The sequence below is a fragment of the Grammomys surdaster genome, unplaced genomic scaffold, assembly GCF_004785775.1.
Source record: "Grammomys surdaster isolate TR1022 unplaced genomic scaffold, NIH_TR_1.0 126121, whole genome shotgun sequence".
Classification (NCBI taxonomy): Eukaryota; Metazoa; Chordata; class Mammalia; order Rodentia; family Muridae; genus Grammomys; species Grammomys surdaster.
In genome coordinates, this window is record NW_021620929.1 from 2,892,385 (window position 1) to 2,907,964 (window position 15,580).

At 38.4% G+C, this 15,580-nt stretch overlaps 1 protein-coding gene across 2 annotated transcripts in view; it reads right to left on the bottom strand.

The window, feature by feature from the left end:
- The window catches only part of Ranbp17 (RAN binding protein 17), a 286,889-nt gene that overhangs the window by 110,433 nt on the left and 160,876 nt on the right, over positions 1-15,580 (bottom strand). Inside the window, exon 15 of one of the 2 annotated variants that reach the window (XM_028756443.1) lies at positions 4,757-4,816. The exons of the other annotated variant lie outside the window; for it this stretch is intronic. Coding sequence (XP_028612276.1) covers positions 4,757-4,816 — 60 coding nt within the window. The remainder of the gene's footprint in view (positions 1-4,756; positions 4,817-15,580) is intronic. 2 annotated transcript variants of the gene reach the window in all.

Consider the following 15,580-nt stretch of genomic DNA (forward strand, 5'->3'; position numbering starts at 1 on the left):
AATATAATATTCAGAGTTCCGAATACTTCTCACAACATTTATCACTTCGAAATAATTTTAAAAATAAATTTTACCAAAATATCTTTATGATAACAAGAAGAAACCACATCATAGAATTCCTTTCCAGAAAGTATAGAGACTTAAGAGGAGACAACAGCACAGACAACTAACTTTTAATTTCAGAAGCTAGTAAGGTAATTTGATTCTAATGACACACATGAAAATATTGAAGAAATAAGTGATTAAGGTCAGGCATGTCCCTAACCCCAACTGTCAAACAGAGCAGAAGATTTTGAGTTGGAGGATAACTTGGGTTACACACGAAGACTATTTCAAAACACTTACGCCACTGTCACTGCCACAGCTACCAAAGGAGAAAGACTAAGTCACCAGTTCCTCTTCCAAGGTTGATAATACAATGACAACCAGCACACACTCATACCTTTGGTTTGTATTTTAGACAGAGACATGTGCTTTGAAAACAGGCTTTTCCTGCTTCAGCCTTCCTTTGTTTCCCCCTTCAGTATGCCTGAGAGCAACTGTGCCCATCACTTCACTGTGCCTGGTAAATGCATCATCAAATGCATACTTCTGCCAATTCTACTTGGGTTTGTTTTTTGTTTTTTTGTTTTTTGACACAGGATCTCATACTTAAAATCTCATTCACTAAGCATGGGAATTACCAAACTTTTGCTGTATAAAACGGTGTCGTTTTAAAGCTTAAGTGTTTCCTGGAGAAAGCTTTCTCATAGATTAGAAGACCTTTCTTTTTTGGAAACTTGGGTGCAACCATAGTTTCAAGTCTATTATAGATACTTTTAATATCATCTGATAATTATGATCCTGGAGTGTCAGTTTTTCATGTGAATAAAAGTTTCACCAATCATTTAAGTATGTGCTCTTGAAAGGGAGGGGAAATGTCTGCTCAGCAGTTCTTAGAACATCATGAACTCAGCAAAAGAAAGAATAGGCTTTGGTTCTAAAGACATTTAGATTCTGTTTCTGAATCTGCCACTAACTAGGTGTTCCCTGAAATGTGCAGAGACTTAAAGTGCAACTGTGGCTTCCTTCATCACCCTCTTGCTGAAACTGGAGCATGCTCGTTTTTTTGCTATCCAGCTTGCCCTGGGGATTCTCAGTATCCTGCCTGCCTGGCTTTTACGTGGGTTTTGGGTAATTCAAATTTTTCATGCTGTGTAGCAATTGTTTTACCTATTAAGCCATTTCTCCAGCACTTATGGAGATTTTAATAGCAAAAAGATAACCATCAAGGCCAATAATCCTTTGAAATTTGCATTGGTAATTCTAAAATCTTTGTCTAACACATTCTGTTTGTTAAAGGGATAAAACAAGGACTTGATTATTTCATGACACAGAACTTTCAGTTCTCCCCATGTCCTTTCTGTGGTGCTGGGAGTAGAACTCAGACCTCATGCAGGCTGGGAGCCTCTGCCACTGCTCTCAGCACAGCCTGCTCAACACCAATTCTTACTTCTTCTAAAATGTAGCTGACTCAGAAGCTAGCAAGCGCCCATTTTAACTGTTAGACAGAAACAGCTCATGAAATATATGAAATTTATAGAAATGTCAGAAATTGTCATTACAGTTTGAAAATACATGTTACTAAAATCATTGTAATAAATTCTTGTTATTCTATTGCAAAGGTTCTTTTAAAATTCAGGAACGGGTGTTTGTATGTGGATATACTACTTCAGAGTATATTCAAGTGTACCTGCAGTACACCTTCACCTTCTGAGCTCATCTAATGGGGGATGTCACTCATGCTTTTACAGGCAGACAGCTTCAACCATCCTTTCATTTTTTTGGCTTTCCTCAATAATCTTATAAACAGTTTTCAAAGGAGTCAAATTAGACAACCAGAAAAGGAAATCAAAAGAAAGCCAGCAACAAGATATTTGGCTTTAATTTAATAAAGAGTAGAAGTAAAGCCTACACTAATTTTTAAACTGCTCCCCCGCCCCAACCTGATACTTGGAATTGGGTATCTGCTGCATTCGGATTATAAGTTGTGTGAAGCTAATTATGTCAGTCCTTACATCTGAAGTAGATTACAGGACTGGGAAACCCAGAATGTTAGTTCCTAGAGGTTGATGGCTATAATGACAGTCACAGAGATTCAATAACAGCCCTCTGTGAGATGTACTCAGAGGCACCGCATGAAACAAATTACAAACAATGAGAATCTCTCATTGTGTGCAAATATGAGAATAAAAGAAACCCAGTTTTGTAGGTTTTCATATGAGCTGTTATAATGAATTAAGATTTTTGTATAATGAATTTTCAGAAGATTACAGGGAGTTAATACATGTAGGCACTCACTCTATAGATGTTTAAGATGTTACAGTGTCTCAAAGGCATTAGCATATTGTGCACAGTGCTGTGGAAATCGACAGCAGACTCCTGCCGTCAGGCGATATACCTTCTTTGAGTCACCTAATTCTCATAAACTTACATCAAATAACATGAAATTGGAAACATAACCCATCCCCAATTGGATTTTAAAGCACTGTCATAATTTACCGTAGTGACTTATCAGTTAAGGCTTTGACTTGTAACTTGAAAAACCTGTGCTCGACAGTACCCCACATGGAGACAGCGCCCTGCACAGGACAGTTTCTGTTCCATAAAGGTGCTTATGTTTGTTAGGGAAGGATTCAGGACTGAAACATGGAGTCAGTGCTCACAGGACAAAGGCACTAGTATTACTTAGGAAAGGACTTGGAACTTTGACATGGAACTACATATTATGGATAAGAAAGCAATCTCCATAATTTCTGTCTTGTAGTCAATCAATCCTTTCTATAAGAGGACTTTGTTAAGATGGAAGGTGTTGGTAGCAGAATGAGGCAGAGTGACCTAATACAGCATTTAATTATGTAGCTGAACCATTTGGAAGAAAGGACACTGAGCTCTTTCATTGACATTTAAGCTGACTAAAACAGGAACATCATAATAAACATCACTATAGCAAGAAATTAATGGTACAAACACCATTGCTGCATATTAAATATGTAACCATAGTGATGGTGAATAAGATCTATATTAATCTTAGCTAACCTTGCCATAGCATTTAACATAAAATTACTAAATATAGGATTGAAATTAGGACAAAGAAATCCTTTGGCAGAATTTAACTTAAAACCATAGTTTAAGTTGGGAACTATGTGGCAATGGCAGAGCCAGCTGCTGCCTTGGTCAGAGGACATGAAAGTATCTGTCAGAGAAAAGCCAGTAAGGAAGTGTCATATGAATGTTAAATCGGTACTGCAACAAGACTATCTGAACCCACCATCTGTGGTGACCATCTTCCTAAGGGGACATGGACCTAGGAAATGGCTTAAGAAGCATTCTCAGTCTGCTTGAATAACCTATTGTGTAAGGAAACTTGGAGCAACCACTCTGGCCTCACATTCCCTTTGCTTCCCATCCTGTGGCAGAGCAGGAGCTCAGCAGGCTGGGGTGCAGGGTTGCCTGCTGCTTGTGATAATCCCCTCTCCCAGTAGGGGCCTCCACTGATGCATGGCTAAGAACATGCTTCCTCTTTTGCTTGCATCCCAGTGGGGTTTCCATTCCTGACGTGGGCCCAAATCCAGACTGATAAAGGAAGGTGGAAAAGTGAAGAGAGCTCCAGAGGCTGCCAGAGATTCCCCGGACACATGTCTAAATAGTCATTTATTGGGCAGAGAAGCGCATAATGGTCATGTGAAAACGCCTAAGACTGGTAATTTTGGAGAAAGTCTTTCCTTTCCACCCCCACAACCAGAGCTAAGGTCTAACTACCACCTGTTCAACAGAATCTGGCTGTTTGCCTCTTTTTCCTTCAGGGAGCCACTGACTAAGAATCTTCACCAGCATGAACCTAATGTCTCCCGACAGGCTGTCCCTAGCCAAGAGGGACCCGGGTGGAGTGCACCAGTTATTGGTCACAGGATACACAGCTCATAGAGACTCCTGTGGTGTAGCCAGCTGAAAGCCAACCAGAGAAGATGAAGAGTACATTTGTCCTGACACAGCTTTGCTCTTGCTGGCTGCCAACTCACTCCATGTCTGGAGCTGAGCTTCTGTTACACCAGTCTTCTGTGGATAAAGCCACACTAAAATTCTAGGCACTATTTTTCCAAACCCATTGAAAAAAATTACAAACAATGTTATGGCGAAAGAATAATGCTTCGCTGAGATGTCTGAGATCACGGACCGGAAGAGGCGGCCTAGCTATTTAAAGCTTTACTTATAATAAAGGGTCTGTTTTATAACAAAATCTTTTATCACCAAGCCTATAGGATGGTATGGTTAGATTTTAAAGGAACAAAGTTACTGTATAAAGTTTGTGAGAGGATAAGGGCAGAGGTAAGTAACTGAGAAGCAAAGAATTTTGTTTATTCCTCATGCTTCTGGAAGGTGTCAGCCAGAAATGCACTCTGGCACGGGGTGTCCTAGTCACTATCTAGTAAAACTTACCCTGTCAGGTATTAGGACTCAGAAATATTAGAATCAAGGATCCTAAATTACTTTCACAGTGACTACAGTCTTTACAGTTAGTCCTCCTAATGAGGTGACTACTGACTATTTGGCTCTAAGCCCTATGCACTAGGATGATACGGTATATAGAAAGGAGTCAAGCCAATGCAGTGCACCCTGCTCCTGTGTGCATGGGTCTACCTTAGTAACCTGGAATTGTCGTGAGACAAGCATACAGACGGGTGAGCCCATCACCATAACCAGTTACTCAACTCACCTTAACTATTTTCCAAGCCTTCTCTGGAACTCTGGAAACATCATTCTTCGGGCGTACAACCTAAAAAGCACAGAGTTTATGGACCTGCCACCTGATGTCAGATGTAAGAGAAGAGTAGTAAGCCTTCCCAATTTCAGGTACAAGGAAGAAATGGCTCAGATGTCTATTGCTGTCATTTCAAATATTCTTGTGACTTTGGCTGTCATTCTGGAACCTAGAGGCACGGTGACGTCATTTTCAAACTCTGAATATGACTATATGAATTACGACGGGTTTGTTGGAGTAGAATAATTCAAAAATAACTCAAAAATAATTCAAAAATCAATTATTGAGGGCTAACTCTAAAAAAGGAATAAATGATGGCGGCAGACCTATTTAAGGAATCATTAAATACGAACTGCCAATTTCCAGGAGGCACTGGCACTGAGGAAACAGGACACGTGCAGCTAATGGTGTCAGTGGCCAAGTCACCTCCTGATGGCCAGAACCACATTTAAAACCAACAAACTCAACTGTTAAGCCAGTCAAAAAAAAAAAAAAAAGGGTAGAGTCATGGTGGGTCTTCTACATTTAGTCCGAGTTCTTGTACACACATCTCCCCAGTCCTCTGAAAAAGCACGTCTCCTTGTAGTTGTAGTGGCTCTAAGACAACTACTCAGAAGCAATCTCTGCTTTTCAACATCTTTGTTTTATTTACATGATTCTCTAGTTTTCTTTTTATTTTCACATTCTCTCTCTGAAACTATGTCCCGTTTCCTATATTCAAAACCAGTGTCTGTAACTCCTTCCCTCCTAGTAAAGGAGACTTAATTCTTTATCCTTTATGTGCAGGAGGAAATCTCTGACACGGTAAAGAATGAAATAAAAATCCAGAAATGAAAATAGTCAGTGACATTCACATTTTTCCACTGGGTCAAGTATGTTTTTGTTTTTAGATGGAGTTTCAAGTGGACAAAGCAGGTCTTGAACTTGCTATGTAGTGAATAAAGTGATCCTTCTGTTTCCACTTCTAGAGTGCTTGGATTATAGACATGTACCGCCATGGCTGGCTTTATGTGGTACCAGGGGCTCAAGTTCAGGACTTTCTCTTGTTAGGCAAGTGTTACATAAACCACACTACATTCGCAGCCCTTATTACATAGTTAAAAAGGCCCTTTGTTTCATTTTCAATTATTCTCCTATTGTAGCCTAATAAATGAAAACTACCTTCAACTTAGAGCAGGCAATATTTGCAACAACCACCTAAAAATCTGTTTCTGTCTTTTGAAATTATTCATAAACATGCAAAAGCCCACTGGTGGATGATAATAGTACACGGTGCTCAGGAAACATTTTCTTCTGTCAGTAAGAAAACAAAAATGACCAAAATTTACTGAGTACATATTTTTAAGGTAATTCCAACCAGGAGGAAACACACAAATAATGCACAATGTAACACACGTGAGGCTTTGATTGAGGATCTCTTACTTACTAGCCTTATAGTGTGCTTCAGAAAGTCACTCAAAATTAATGAATTAATTCTACAACTTTAAATTACTTCTTTACTGCCTCAATTCTTTGCTATATAAGAATACAAAAATATAATGTAATAAATAACAGTATGTGAGGCTGGAGAGATGGCTTGAGGTTAATTAAGAGCACTTACTGTTTCTTGCTGAGGACCTGGTTTCAGTTCCTAGGACACATGGTGGCTAAAAACCATCTAACTCCAGTTCCAGGGGATCCGACACAATCTTTTGATCTCTGAGGGCACCAGTTAAGCATGAGATGCACATACATACACACAAGCAAGAACACTCCTATATATAAATAAATCTAAAACAATCAAAAATAATATCACTAGGTAAGAGGCTAGAAGGCTAGTAGGGAGATAGGTTCTAAAGCTCAAGACTTGTGGGGCTCAGGCAACTATAGAGTGATTACAGTAATTAAGCCAGTTAACCTCTGAAGCTTGGCTTCTTAACTTTAGGATGAGGATGTATATGGGACCTAATTTTCACTGGCTGTTGGAAAGGATTAAAGTAGTAAATTTATGCAGAGTATGCAAGACAGTCCTGACACAGTAAAATTCTTCTGTGCCTAAGCTGCTGCTACTGCATCTCATATGCTGAAACGACAGTCACTTTCCTTGCACTTTGTCTGGATCGGACGCTGGAAAACAGTGGTGTGTGCTAAGGTATTGGTGAAGAACTTTAGTAATGGTTAAACAAGCATGGTTACAAGAGAGAAAGGCCTCCTGAAAGGTAGCATTAACACCTTGTCTACAATGACTCTGCAGGAGGAGCAGCATGAAAAGCATGAATGAGGAAGTGGGAAGAGAACAGCATGGCAGGCCACGTTGTCAATTGTAGGCTTGCCTGCATCACCTGTCACTTTTGGCCAGCTAGGACCACTGCTTTAACTTGTTGTTGAAAAAAATATAATTCCAGTGGGAAATAATTACTATGGGGATGAAGTCATGATGTTAGTTTTGTTCAGATATTATGAAACTGATCATGCCTAAAACCTGTCCTTACACGATAGGTCACATGACACAGAGGAACGCAAGCTGGGCTGCTTTAGAGTAGGAAGATTTTGTGAAATTCTAGTCTGTAAAATGATGATTTAAAAAAAGCTAGTTAAAATAAAAGCTAAATGAAAAAGTTAAAAATTCATCCAAGTGTTTAAGCTGTGGGGAGAAATCTTAGTATAGGCTGGAATACGATATAAGACGAAGCTATAGTCTCAACCTTTTCCTAGGCGTGCGTTCTCATTCCACAGTAACTGAAAATGAAGAAGTCAAAACCCACACCATGAATACATTCTGTTACTATACAGTGCCTAGCTTTAAGAAGGTTGGAATGTGTTGAGATGGCTGTACCTCCTGGCAGTTGTGGCATTATGGTCCATGTTTATAGGGACAAATGCCCAGATAAAAAAGACAGTCTTACATTTATACATACACAAAGAATGAAAACATTCCTAATGAGCCAACAAAGTTGGCCAAAGGGAGCAAGGAAGGAAGTGGTTATCAAAACTTGGAGTTTGGAAATGACAGTAAGTGTTTGAAAAACAAAAATCTTTGAAGATGGAAGATTAAAACAAGATTGAAGAATCACAATGCTTGCTGGGTGGTGATGGCCCATTCCTTTAATCCAAGTACTGGGGTGTAGGAGTAGGTGGTTGGGGGCAGCATGGTCTACAGAGTACATTCCAAGACAGCCAGGGCTACACAGAGCCCTGCCTTGAAAAACAATAAGGAAAACAGAAAAGAAAACAATAAGGAAAACAGAAAATAAAACAAAGCAAAACAAAAAACCAAAAGAAAAAAAAAACCCAAAGAATTGTAGTTCTTAGCAAATGTAAAGCCACAGGTAGACTAAGGTACCTGGCATATGTTAGCAATTTCTTTTTGTTATGTGTACATATTGGTGATTGTGTGAATTTATGGGCACTACTTGCATGTACGACACCATGAAGCAGAAGAGGGTACTAGATGCCCTGGAAGTGGAGTTACAGACAGTTGTGAGCCACCGTGTGGGTTCAGAGAAATGAACTGGGTTTTCTGCAAGAACAGCAAGAATTCTTAACCACTGAGCCACCTCTCCAATCTGATGGTTTAACATTTTCTTTTTATCATTTTATAATTTTGTCATTAAGTTTCCAAATAAACTTACTGGGTTAGAGAAATTTTCCATGGAAATGCATTTCCAATTTTGTAATGGTAATCAATCAGAACATACAATCTACATCTACATCAGAGAAACTTGTTTCAAAGCCAACTTGCTTAGCATCTATTCAGTAAAGCAAGGGATACTGGCACTAGGGAGCCACACAGGCCTAGGGGAAAACAAAATCCCAATAAGTATGCCAAATGTGTTTTTATATTTCAAGACTCCTTCAACAGAAACATTACGGGGAGATAAAAATTAGGGAAACACTGAACTTAACTAATTTAAAATGTTGAAAAAATATTTTGCATTTATGTTTTATAACCAACTGCTTTTCCCACATTTGTCCCAAGGCAGCAGATGAAGCTCTATACCCACCACTGCTAATACTAGCAATTGGAACATGCTCTTTGGCAAGGCAGAAATAAGATAATTGTTCAACATAGGCTGGCTTTTCAGAAATACTGGAAGCATTGCCTGTAATTATAGACATCTGTCACTGCTAGCCACTCAGTACTAACCCTGACATCAATATACAACCATAGCACTAAACTGCCCGCAGGCATAGCAATGGAGACCAGATACGCTAGGCAGGCAATCATCTGCTTCATCCAAACTATCTGTCAAAGGTTCCCAACCACAAATAGCTCTTACATTTTGTATCCTTAGGATAATATGTTGATTTATTTTAGATTCTCTAATATTTACAGTCTGGGCCATCTACTAAAATAAAGAAACAAAACTTATGGCTAATGGAGGCAGTTACTGTTCACAGTCATCATAAAAGGTCATAGCTCAACCCTCAAATGTTGAAAATTGATGGCAGCTTTAACCATGTGCCATCATACAGATGTTTCCTTTTGTAGAGGCAATTATTTTCAATAGCAATTCAAAATGGTAAATACAATCTTTTATCAGTAAGTATGTTCTCACACTGATCTAATAGAAATGCTCATATTTTAAAGCATTTTTTGAGACATAACTATGAGTTTCAGTGTTACACATGGAAGAATCTAGACTGTAACTTTGGGTTTAGCTTAACAAATAAACCCTTATCTTGCACTTAAAAATATGTATACATACAAAAATACATACATATATGCCATACACACACACACGCATACATATATATGTGGTATGGTGCATAAAAGCTAGTAAATGATATTGAAGAATAAAATACTGACATAATTTTGCTCTGTATAAAAACTCATAAAAATATACACGTACATGTACATTTGTATTTTTGGAAGCCCAAAGACACACTGTAGCTTTAAACACCACTTCTTTTTCTCTACTACATTTTAGCAGCTTTGGACACAAATAGAAAATTATTAGACATTCAGGCTAATTAGGAGTTAAGACTTACAATTACTATGTGTTACAAAGATCTCAGATATTTCTTGGTGTGATCAGCAGCAGCCTAGACTGAAGAAAAACTATTAATTACAGAAAGACAGTTAGCTTACAAGTGAGCTGCATTTTAAAAACCTCCTTTAAAATACAATTGCTAAATGCCTTACAGTGCTGTAATGTGAGACAGGTTCAAATCTTATTACTTCACTGAAATTAAAACCTAAGTTTTAATACTGCTCAAGTCGAACAATGATTCCACACTTTATTGCTTTTGAAATCCCTTGATGATCATAGGAAAAAATGCCCCGGAGAAAAAAAGACTGTTTTCGATAAACAGAAAATACAGTTTGCACTCTTAGCCTCTTTGTCATCACAAAAAAAGGATTTAATGCCAATTCTTTAAAAAAAGACTTTTCCCCCACAAAATGTGCACCTTGTGTGCCATTTGTAAAATCAGTTCACTTTCTTTTATTTATTACTGCAGCGCGGCAAGGCAATAAAGCAGCTACCGATAGCTAATAAATTACATGCCTTTTAAAACAATTCTCTTGCTACAAAAACATGTAACTACAAAGGTTTCCATTTACATGGTACAGCACACGAAATGTCTATATTTGTGTCCTATTAACCATCTTAGCAAATGTGTACTCTTGCCAAACAGCTGATAGAAAAAATAATGTGATCTACAAATGTCTACAACATACAGTGAAAGCTGTTCATAAAATCTATACTTTCCATTTAAACCTTCTAAACAGTCTTCCAAAATAAAAATTAAAATATTATTTTTTTTGCACCAAAGATATTTAAGGCTTTTTAGCTAGTATTAATTTAAACTTTGCTCAGTTACTGAGTGGTGCCAAGATATTATTTTTTTCTAACTTATGTTCCTAAGATAATGCCTTCTTTTAAAAAATATAGCTCCCAGCAGTTACCTAAAACAAATTTAAAATACTGAGATTTCTGGACAAAGTGTGCACTTGGTTCATGTTACAGTGTATTTATAAGAAGCTAGCAGTGTGGTTACACAGTGTTCTTATCAAATGCATTTTAGCTCCTCCTCACTGTTTCTCATACACATATAGTACATATTTTAAATTATGGCCACATAGCCACAAAAATTGCCATGAAAACTTTACTTTGTAAAAGTTAAATAATTTTTAATTTCCCTCTGTCTCTCTGGTTCTTCTGTGTACAAATCAGACTGGGAATATCTATACTCCAATTGTAGGATTAAATTGTTAAGTTGATAAGTGTTTACTAAATGCTCTTATCCTCATGATAAGAACATACATATGAGGTAATGTGCTCTTTATAAACTATTAATCTTCTCTATTTCCTGTAATAGTTATAATATCTGTGGCTTTTTTTGCTCCATACCTACAAAATTTTAACTTTGTTTAATTATGTATGATGAATGTTGCTTCAAATTTTAAAGCACAAACAACTGAGCACCACTTCTTCTCTTCTTCAAGAGATGAACTAAAGTTTACATTCCGTAGCAGTCTGCGTTTCCACCTTCTTCCTTTTGAATCAGTATACTTATTATGATTAATAATTAGGACCTTGTGGAAGATTTACAAATTTTTAATTGATTCATCCATGTGTGAGTGCACATGGTATGTGGGAGAGCAGGGGCACAAGAGGGGTGAGGCTTGTGTGGAGGAGGAGGGTGCCTTTCAGAGGGGGGACCCGGAGTCAGGCTTGCATCCTAAGCCCTGTTAGCTGCTGAGCCGTCTTTTGGCCAGGTAAGTGTTTTTAAAGAGTCCAGTAAAGTGAGTTTATTTCAAAGCATGTTATGTAGAAAGTAATCATTACTCTCAGTAATAATGACAGTCTGTTACGTCTACATTTCTCTATGTACATATATATGTTTATACTTATAAATATATTCAACTTGTTTTTACTTTTTTTTTAAATAGTAAATGCTCATGTCCACTGAAATCAAGATCACTCCCCATACTATAGATATTAATATTCTCAGTGACAAAGGAAAGGGACAAAACACTTAACATGTTTGTTCACTTACACTTATTGCAGTACAATAAATTCTAATTAAACTTTCATTTGGTGCATGGAAAACAGCCTCGAATTACACTTAGCACCTATGTGACAAAATATAGACAGTGTCTGCATCTTGGTGCCATCTGGTAAGTCATTGCTTTGACTTATCTACTTAGCTGAGTGCTGGTTGCTGCTGTTAACCTTCTTAGTTTGACAAACAGGCTGAACTGAGTTGACATTAGGATTTGCATCTGTGGACGGGAAAGTGGAAAGTGTGAAGCCGAGCTCTTCGGGGCCCAGCTGCTCCACCATACAGCCCCTAATCCTTTCCGTTTATACTACACAGGTGAGTGACAATCCAAAAAAAAATCTTATAGACAGCCTCAAATTTTTCAAGATTATTCCGACAGGTTCCCAGTGCAGCAAACATGAGCATTTACTATCAGAAAGGAGCAAGAACAAGTTAAATACAGTTATACATATACACATACATATGCACATCACTTATGAGACAGATCAAATTGAGTAACTATTGGTTTTAAGTTCTTTACCAGTTTGGTGGCAGGACCAGCTTAGCTACCTTTAGTCACAACAGTGGCTGCTGCTTAGCACATTGTAGACAGCTAAATAGATCTGTAGTGATAAATATATGTATAATGAAAGAAAAGACAAAAAACCAATTAAGTTTCTTGCCAAGAATGACACAGTTGTAGGCAATATGATCTTCTAGTTTAAAAATCTCTAAAAACTAAATATTGTCTATCTAATCTGCCAGTTCCTAACACAATGCTGCAGAATCAGCAATGCCTATCTCAGAAAATCTAGTAGGATCAGAGTTAAAGTTTTCTCATAACTCAAAAATCTGAACACTACATCCTGCCTGATTTGTATGCAAGCAATCACAAAGAAAATGGTTGATAATGTAGCCATGACCTATTTGTACTGATAAACACAAGTTATGCTCTTGTACTGCTTGCCATTGCTCTTCTCTTCAAGAATCCCAAGCAGTAAGAAAATGAAGACACAGGGCATAAAATATTCCAGGAACAAGATCAGGAATGATAGAGCATCATTTTTAAGGCATTTAGAGAGCTAGATAGAGGTAAGGATAAATCTTTTATACATTTTTTTTTACCATGTTTGTATGTATAAGCTGTGTGTGAGCACTTGTGCCGTGATTGTGTGTAGAGGTCATAAGACGACTCAATGGAGCTCATTCTCTCCTTTTACTGTTACATGGGCTCAGGGAATTGAACTCACGTTGCCAGGCTTGCAGGGAGAGCCCCTTAACCTGCTGAGCCATACTGATGACACTTGAGGTCAAATGATGCCATTTTCTACTTGCATATTCTTAGCTTAAGTACTTTTCTGTACAACTGGGGTTAATAACACTTTATGAGTTTAATGGATGAAAGAGTTTGTTATTCAAGTGTTTACCAAGTGACGAACTTGAAACAAATGCTAGCACTATTGTTATTTAAATGAGCTTTAACAGATATGACTGAGATACTAACAAGAATTGTAAGTGTGAATGGTTGAGTGGGGATGGTATGTGTGGACAACAATGTGGTTCAAGTTGAAAAAGAAAAAAGAATGATGGAAGGGAGGATGGGGAGCAAGCCGGGACAGTGCGTGTGCTGAATTCTGAAAGGGATCACTCACAGAATGGACTCATTTCTTGTGTTAGAAAAGCAGACAGCAGGGAGTTCTAGAAGTGGGAAGAACTAAGATCAGAGTGTGGTTTAAGACTTGTCTCCATATGTGCACATAGCAGACAGGTGTCAATCATTTTAACTCTGGGCTCCTCTGCCGTCTCAGACACCACAGATTGCTTTTCCTTGGTATTATAGCCTTTCCAGACATTTCATAATTCTTATTTTCAGCTTGAAGTTTCTACTTTTCACATTCTGACCTGTGTGTACCCTTTATTTTATCTACCCATTCCTTGGTGGGGGTGGGGTGGGGTTCATTTACTCAAAGGAGTTCAGTTAAAAATGCACCAAAAGAAGTCTACATCCATAGCGTTAGAAGTTAAGTACTGACTGTGGAAATGGTACTCTTTTTTTTTTTAAGTCTAATTATTTTAATCAAATATTTAAATATTTTTAGATATATAATTTATTTTTAAAGAGAAAGATTTGTTTTAACATTTATATCAAGTTTTTTTTTCTTTTTTTTTCTTTTTTTTTATTGGATATTTTATTTACATTTCATATGTTATCCCCTTACCCCATCCCCCACCCACCCGGGGAACCCCCCATCCCCTTACCCCTCCTCCTTCTTCTCCGTGGATGTAACCCCCACCTACCCCCCCCCACTCCCACTTCCCCACCCTCAAAATTCCCACCCCCTGGGGCGTCCAGCCTTCATGAGGTCAAGGATCTCATCTTCCACCTGTGCCCGGCAGGGCCCTCCACTCTTACATACTCAGCTGAAGCCCTGGATCCCTCCCTAAGTGCTTCCAGGCTGGTGGTTAGGACCCTGGGAGCTGTGGTTGGTTGGTATTGTTGCTCTCCTCATGGTGCCACAAACCCTTTCAGCTCCTTCAGTCCTCACTCTAACTCCTCTATTGAGAACCCCATGATCAGTTCAATGGCTAGTTGTGAGCATCTGCCTCTGAATATGTCAGACTCTTGAAGGCCTCTGAGGGGACATCCATATCAGGCCCTTATCGGCATGTACTTCCTGACTTCCACATCAGCATCTACCTTTGGTGACTGCATATGGGGTGGATACTCAGGTGGAAAGGTCTTCAAATGGCCCCTCCTTCAGTTTCTGTCCCTCACTTTGTCTCCATGTTTGCTCCCTTGAGTATTTTGTTGCTCCTTCTAAGAAGAACTGAATCACCCCCACTTGGTCTTCCTTTTTTATGAGCTTCATGTGGCCTGTGAGTTGCATCTTGGGCATTTCAAGGTTCTGGGCTAATATCCAATAATCAGTGAGTGAATACCATGTGTGTTCTTTTGTGATTGGCTTACTTCACTCAGGATGATAATTTCTAGTTCCATCCATTTACTTAGGAACCTCTCGAATTCATTGTTTTTAATAGCTGAGTAATACTCCATTGTGTAAATATACCACATTTTTTGAATCCATTCCTCAGTTGAAGGACATCTGGGTTCTTTCCAGCTCCTGGCTATTATAAATAAGGCTGCTATGAACATAGTTGAGCATATGTCCTTGTTATATGTTCGAGCATCTTCTGGGTATATGCCTAGGAGTGGAGGACCTCCACATAAAACCAGATACACTGAAACTAATAGAAGAGAAGGTGGGGAAGACCCTCGAATACTTGGGCACAGGGGAAAAGTTCCTGAACAGAACACCAATGGCATATGCTCTAAGATCAAGAATTGACAAATGGGACTTCATAAAATTGCAAAGTTTCTGTAAGGCAAAGGACACTGTCAATAGGACAAAACGACAACCAACAAATTGGGAAAAGATCTTTACCAATCCTACATCTGATAGAGGGCTAATATCCAATATATACAAAGAACTCAAGAAAGTAGACACCAGACAACCAAATTACCCTATTAAAAAATGGGGTATAGAGCTTAACAAAGAATTTTCAATGGAAGAAACTCGAATGGCCAAGAAGCACCTAAAGAAATGTTCAATGTCCTTAGTCATCAGGGAAATGCAAATCAAAACAACTCTGAGATTCCATCTCACACCAGTCAGAATGGCTAAGATTAAGAACTCAGGTGATAGTAGATGCTGGCGAGGGTGTGGAGAAAGAGGAACACTCCTCCATTGTTGGTGGGACTGCAAGATGGTGCAACCACTTTGGAAATCAGTGTGGCAGTTCCTCAGAAAA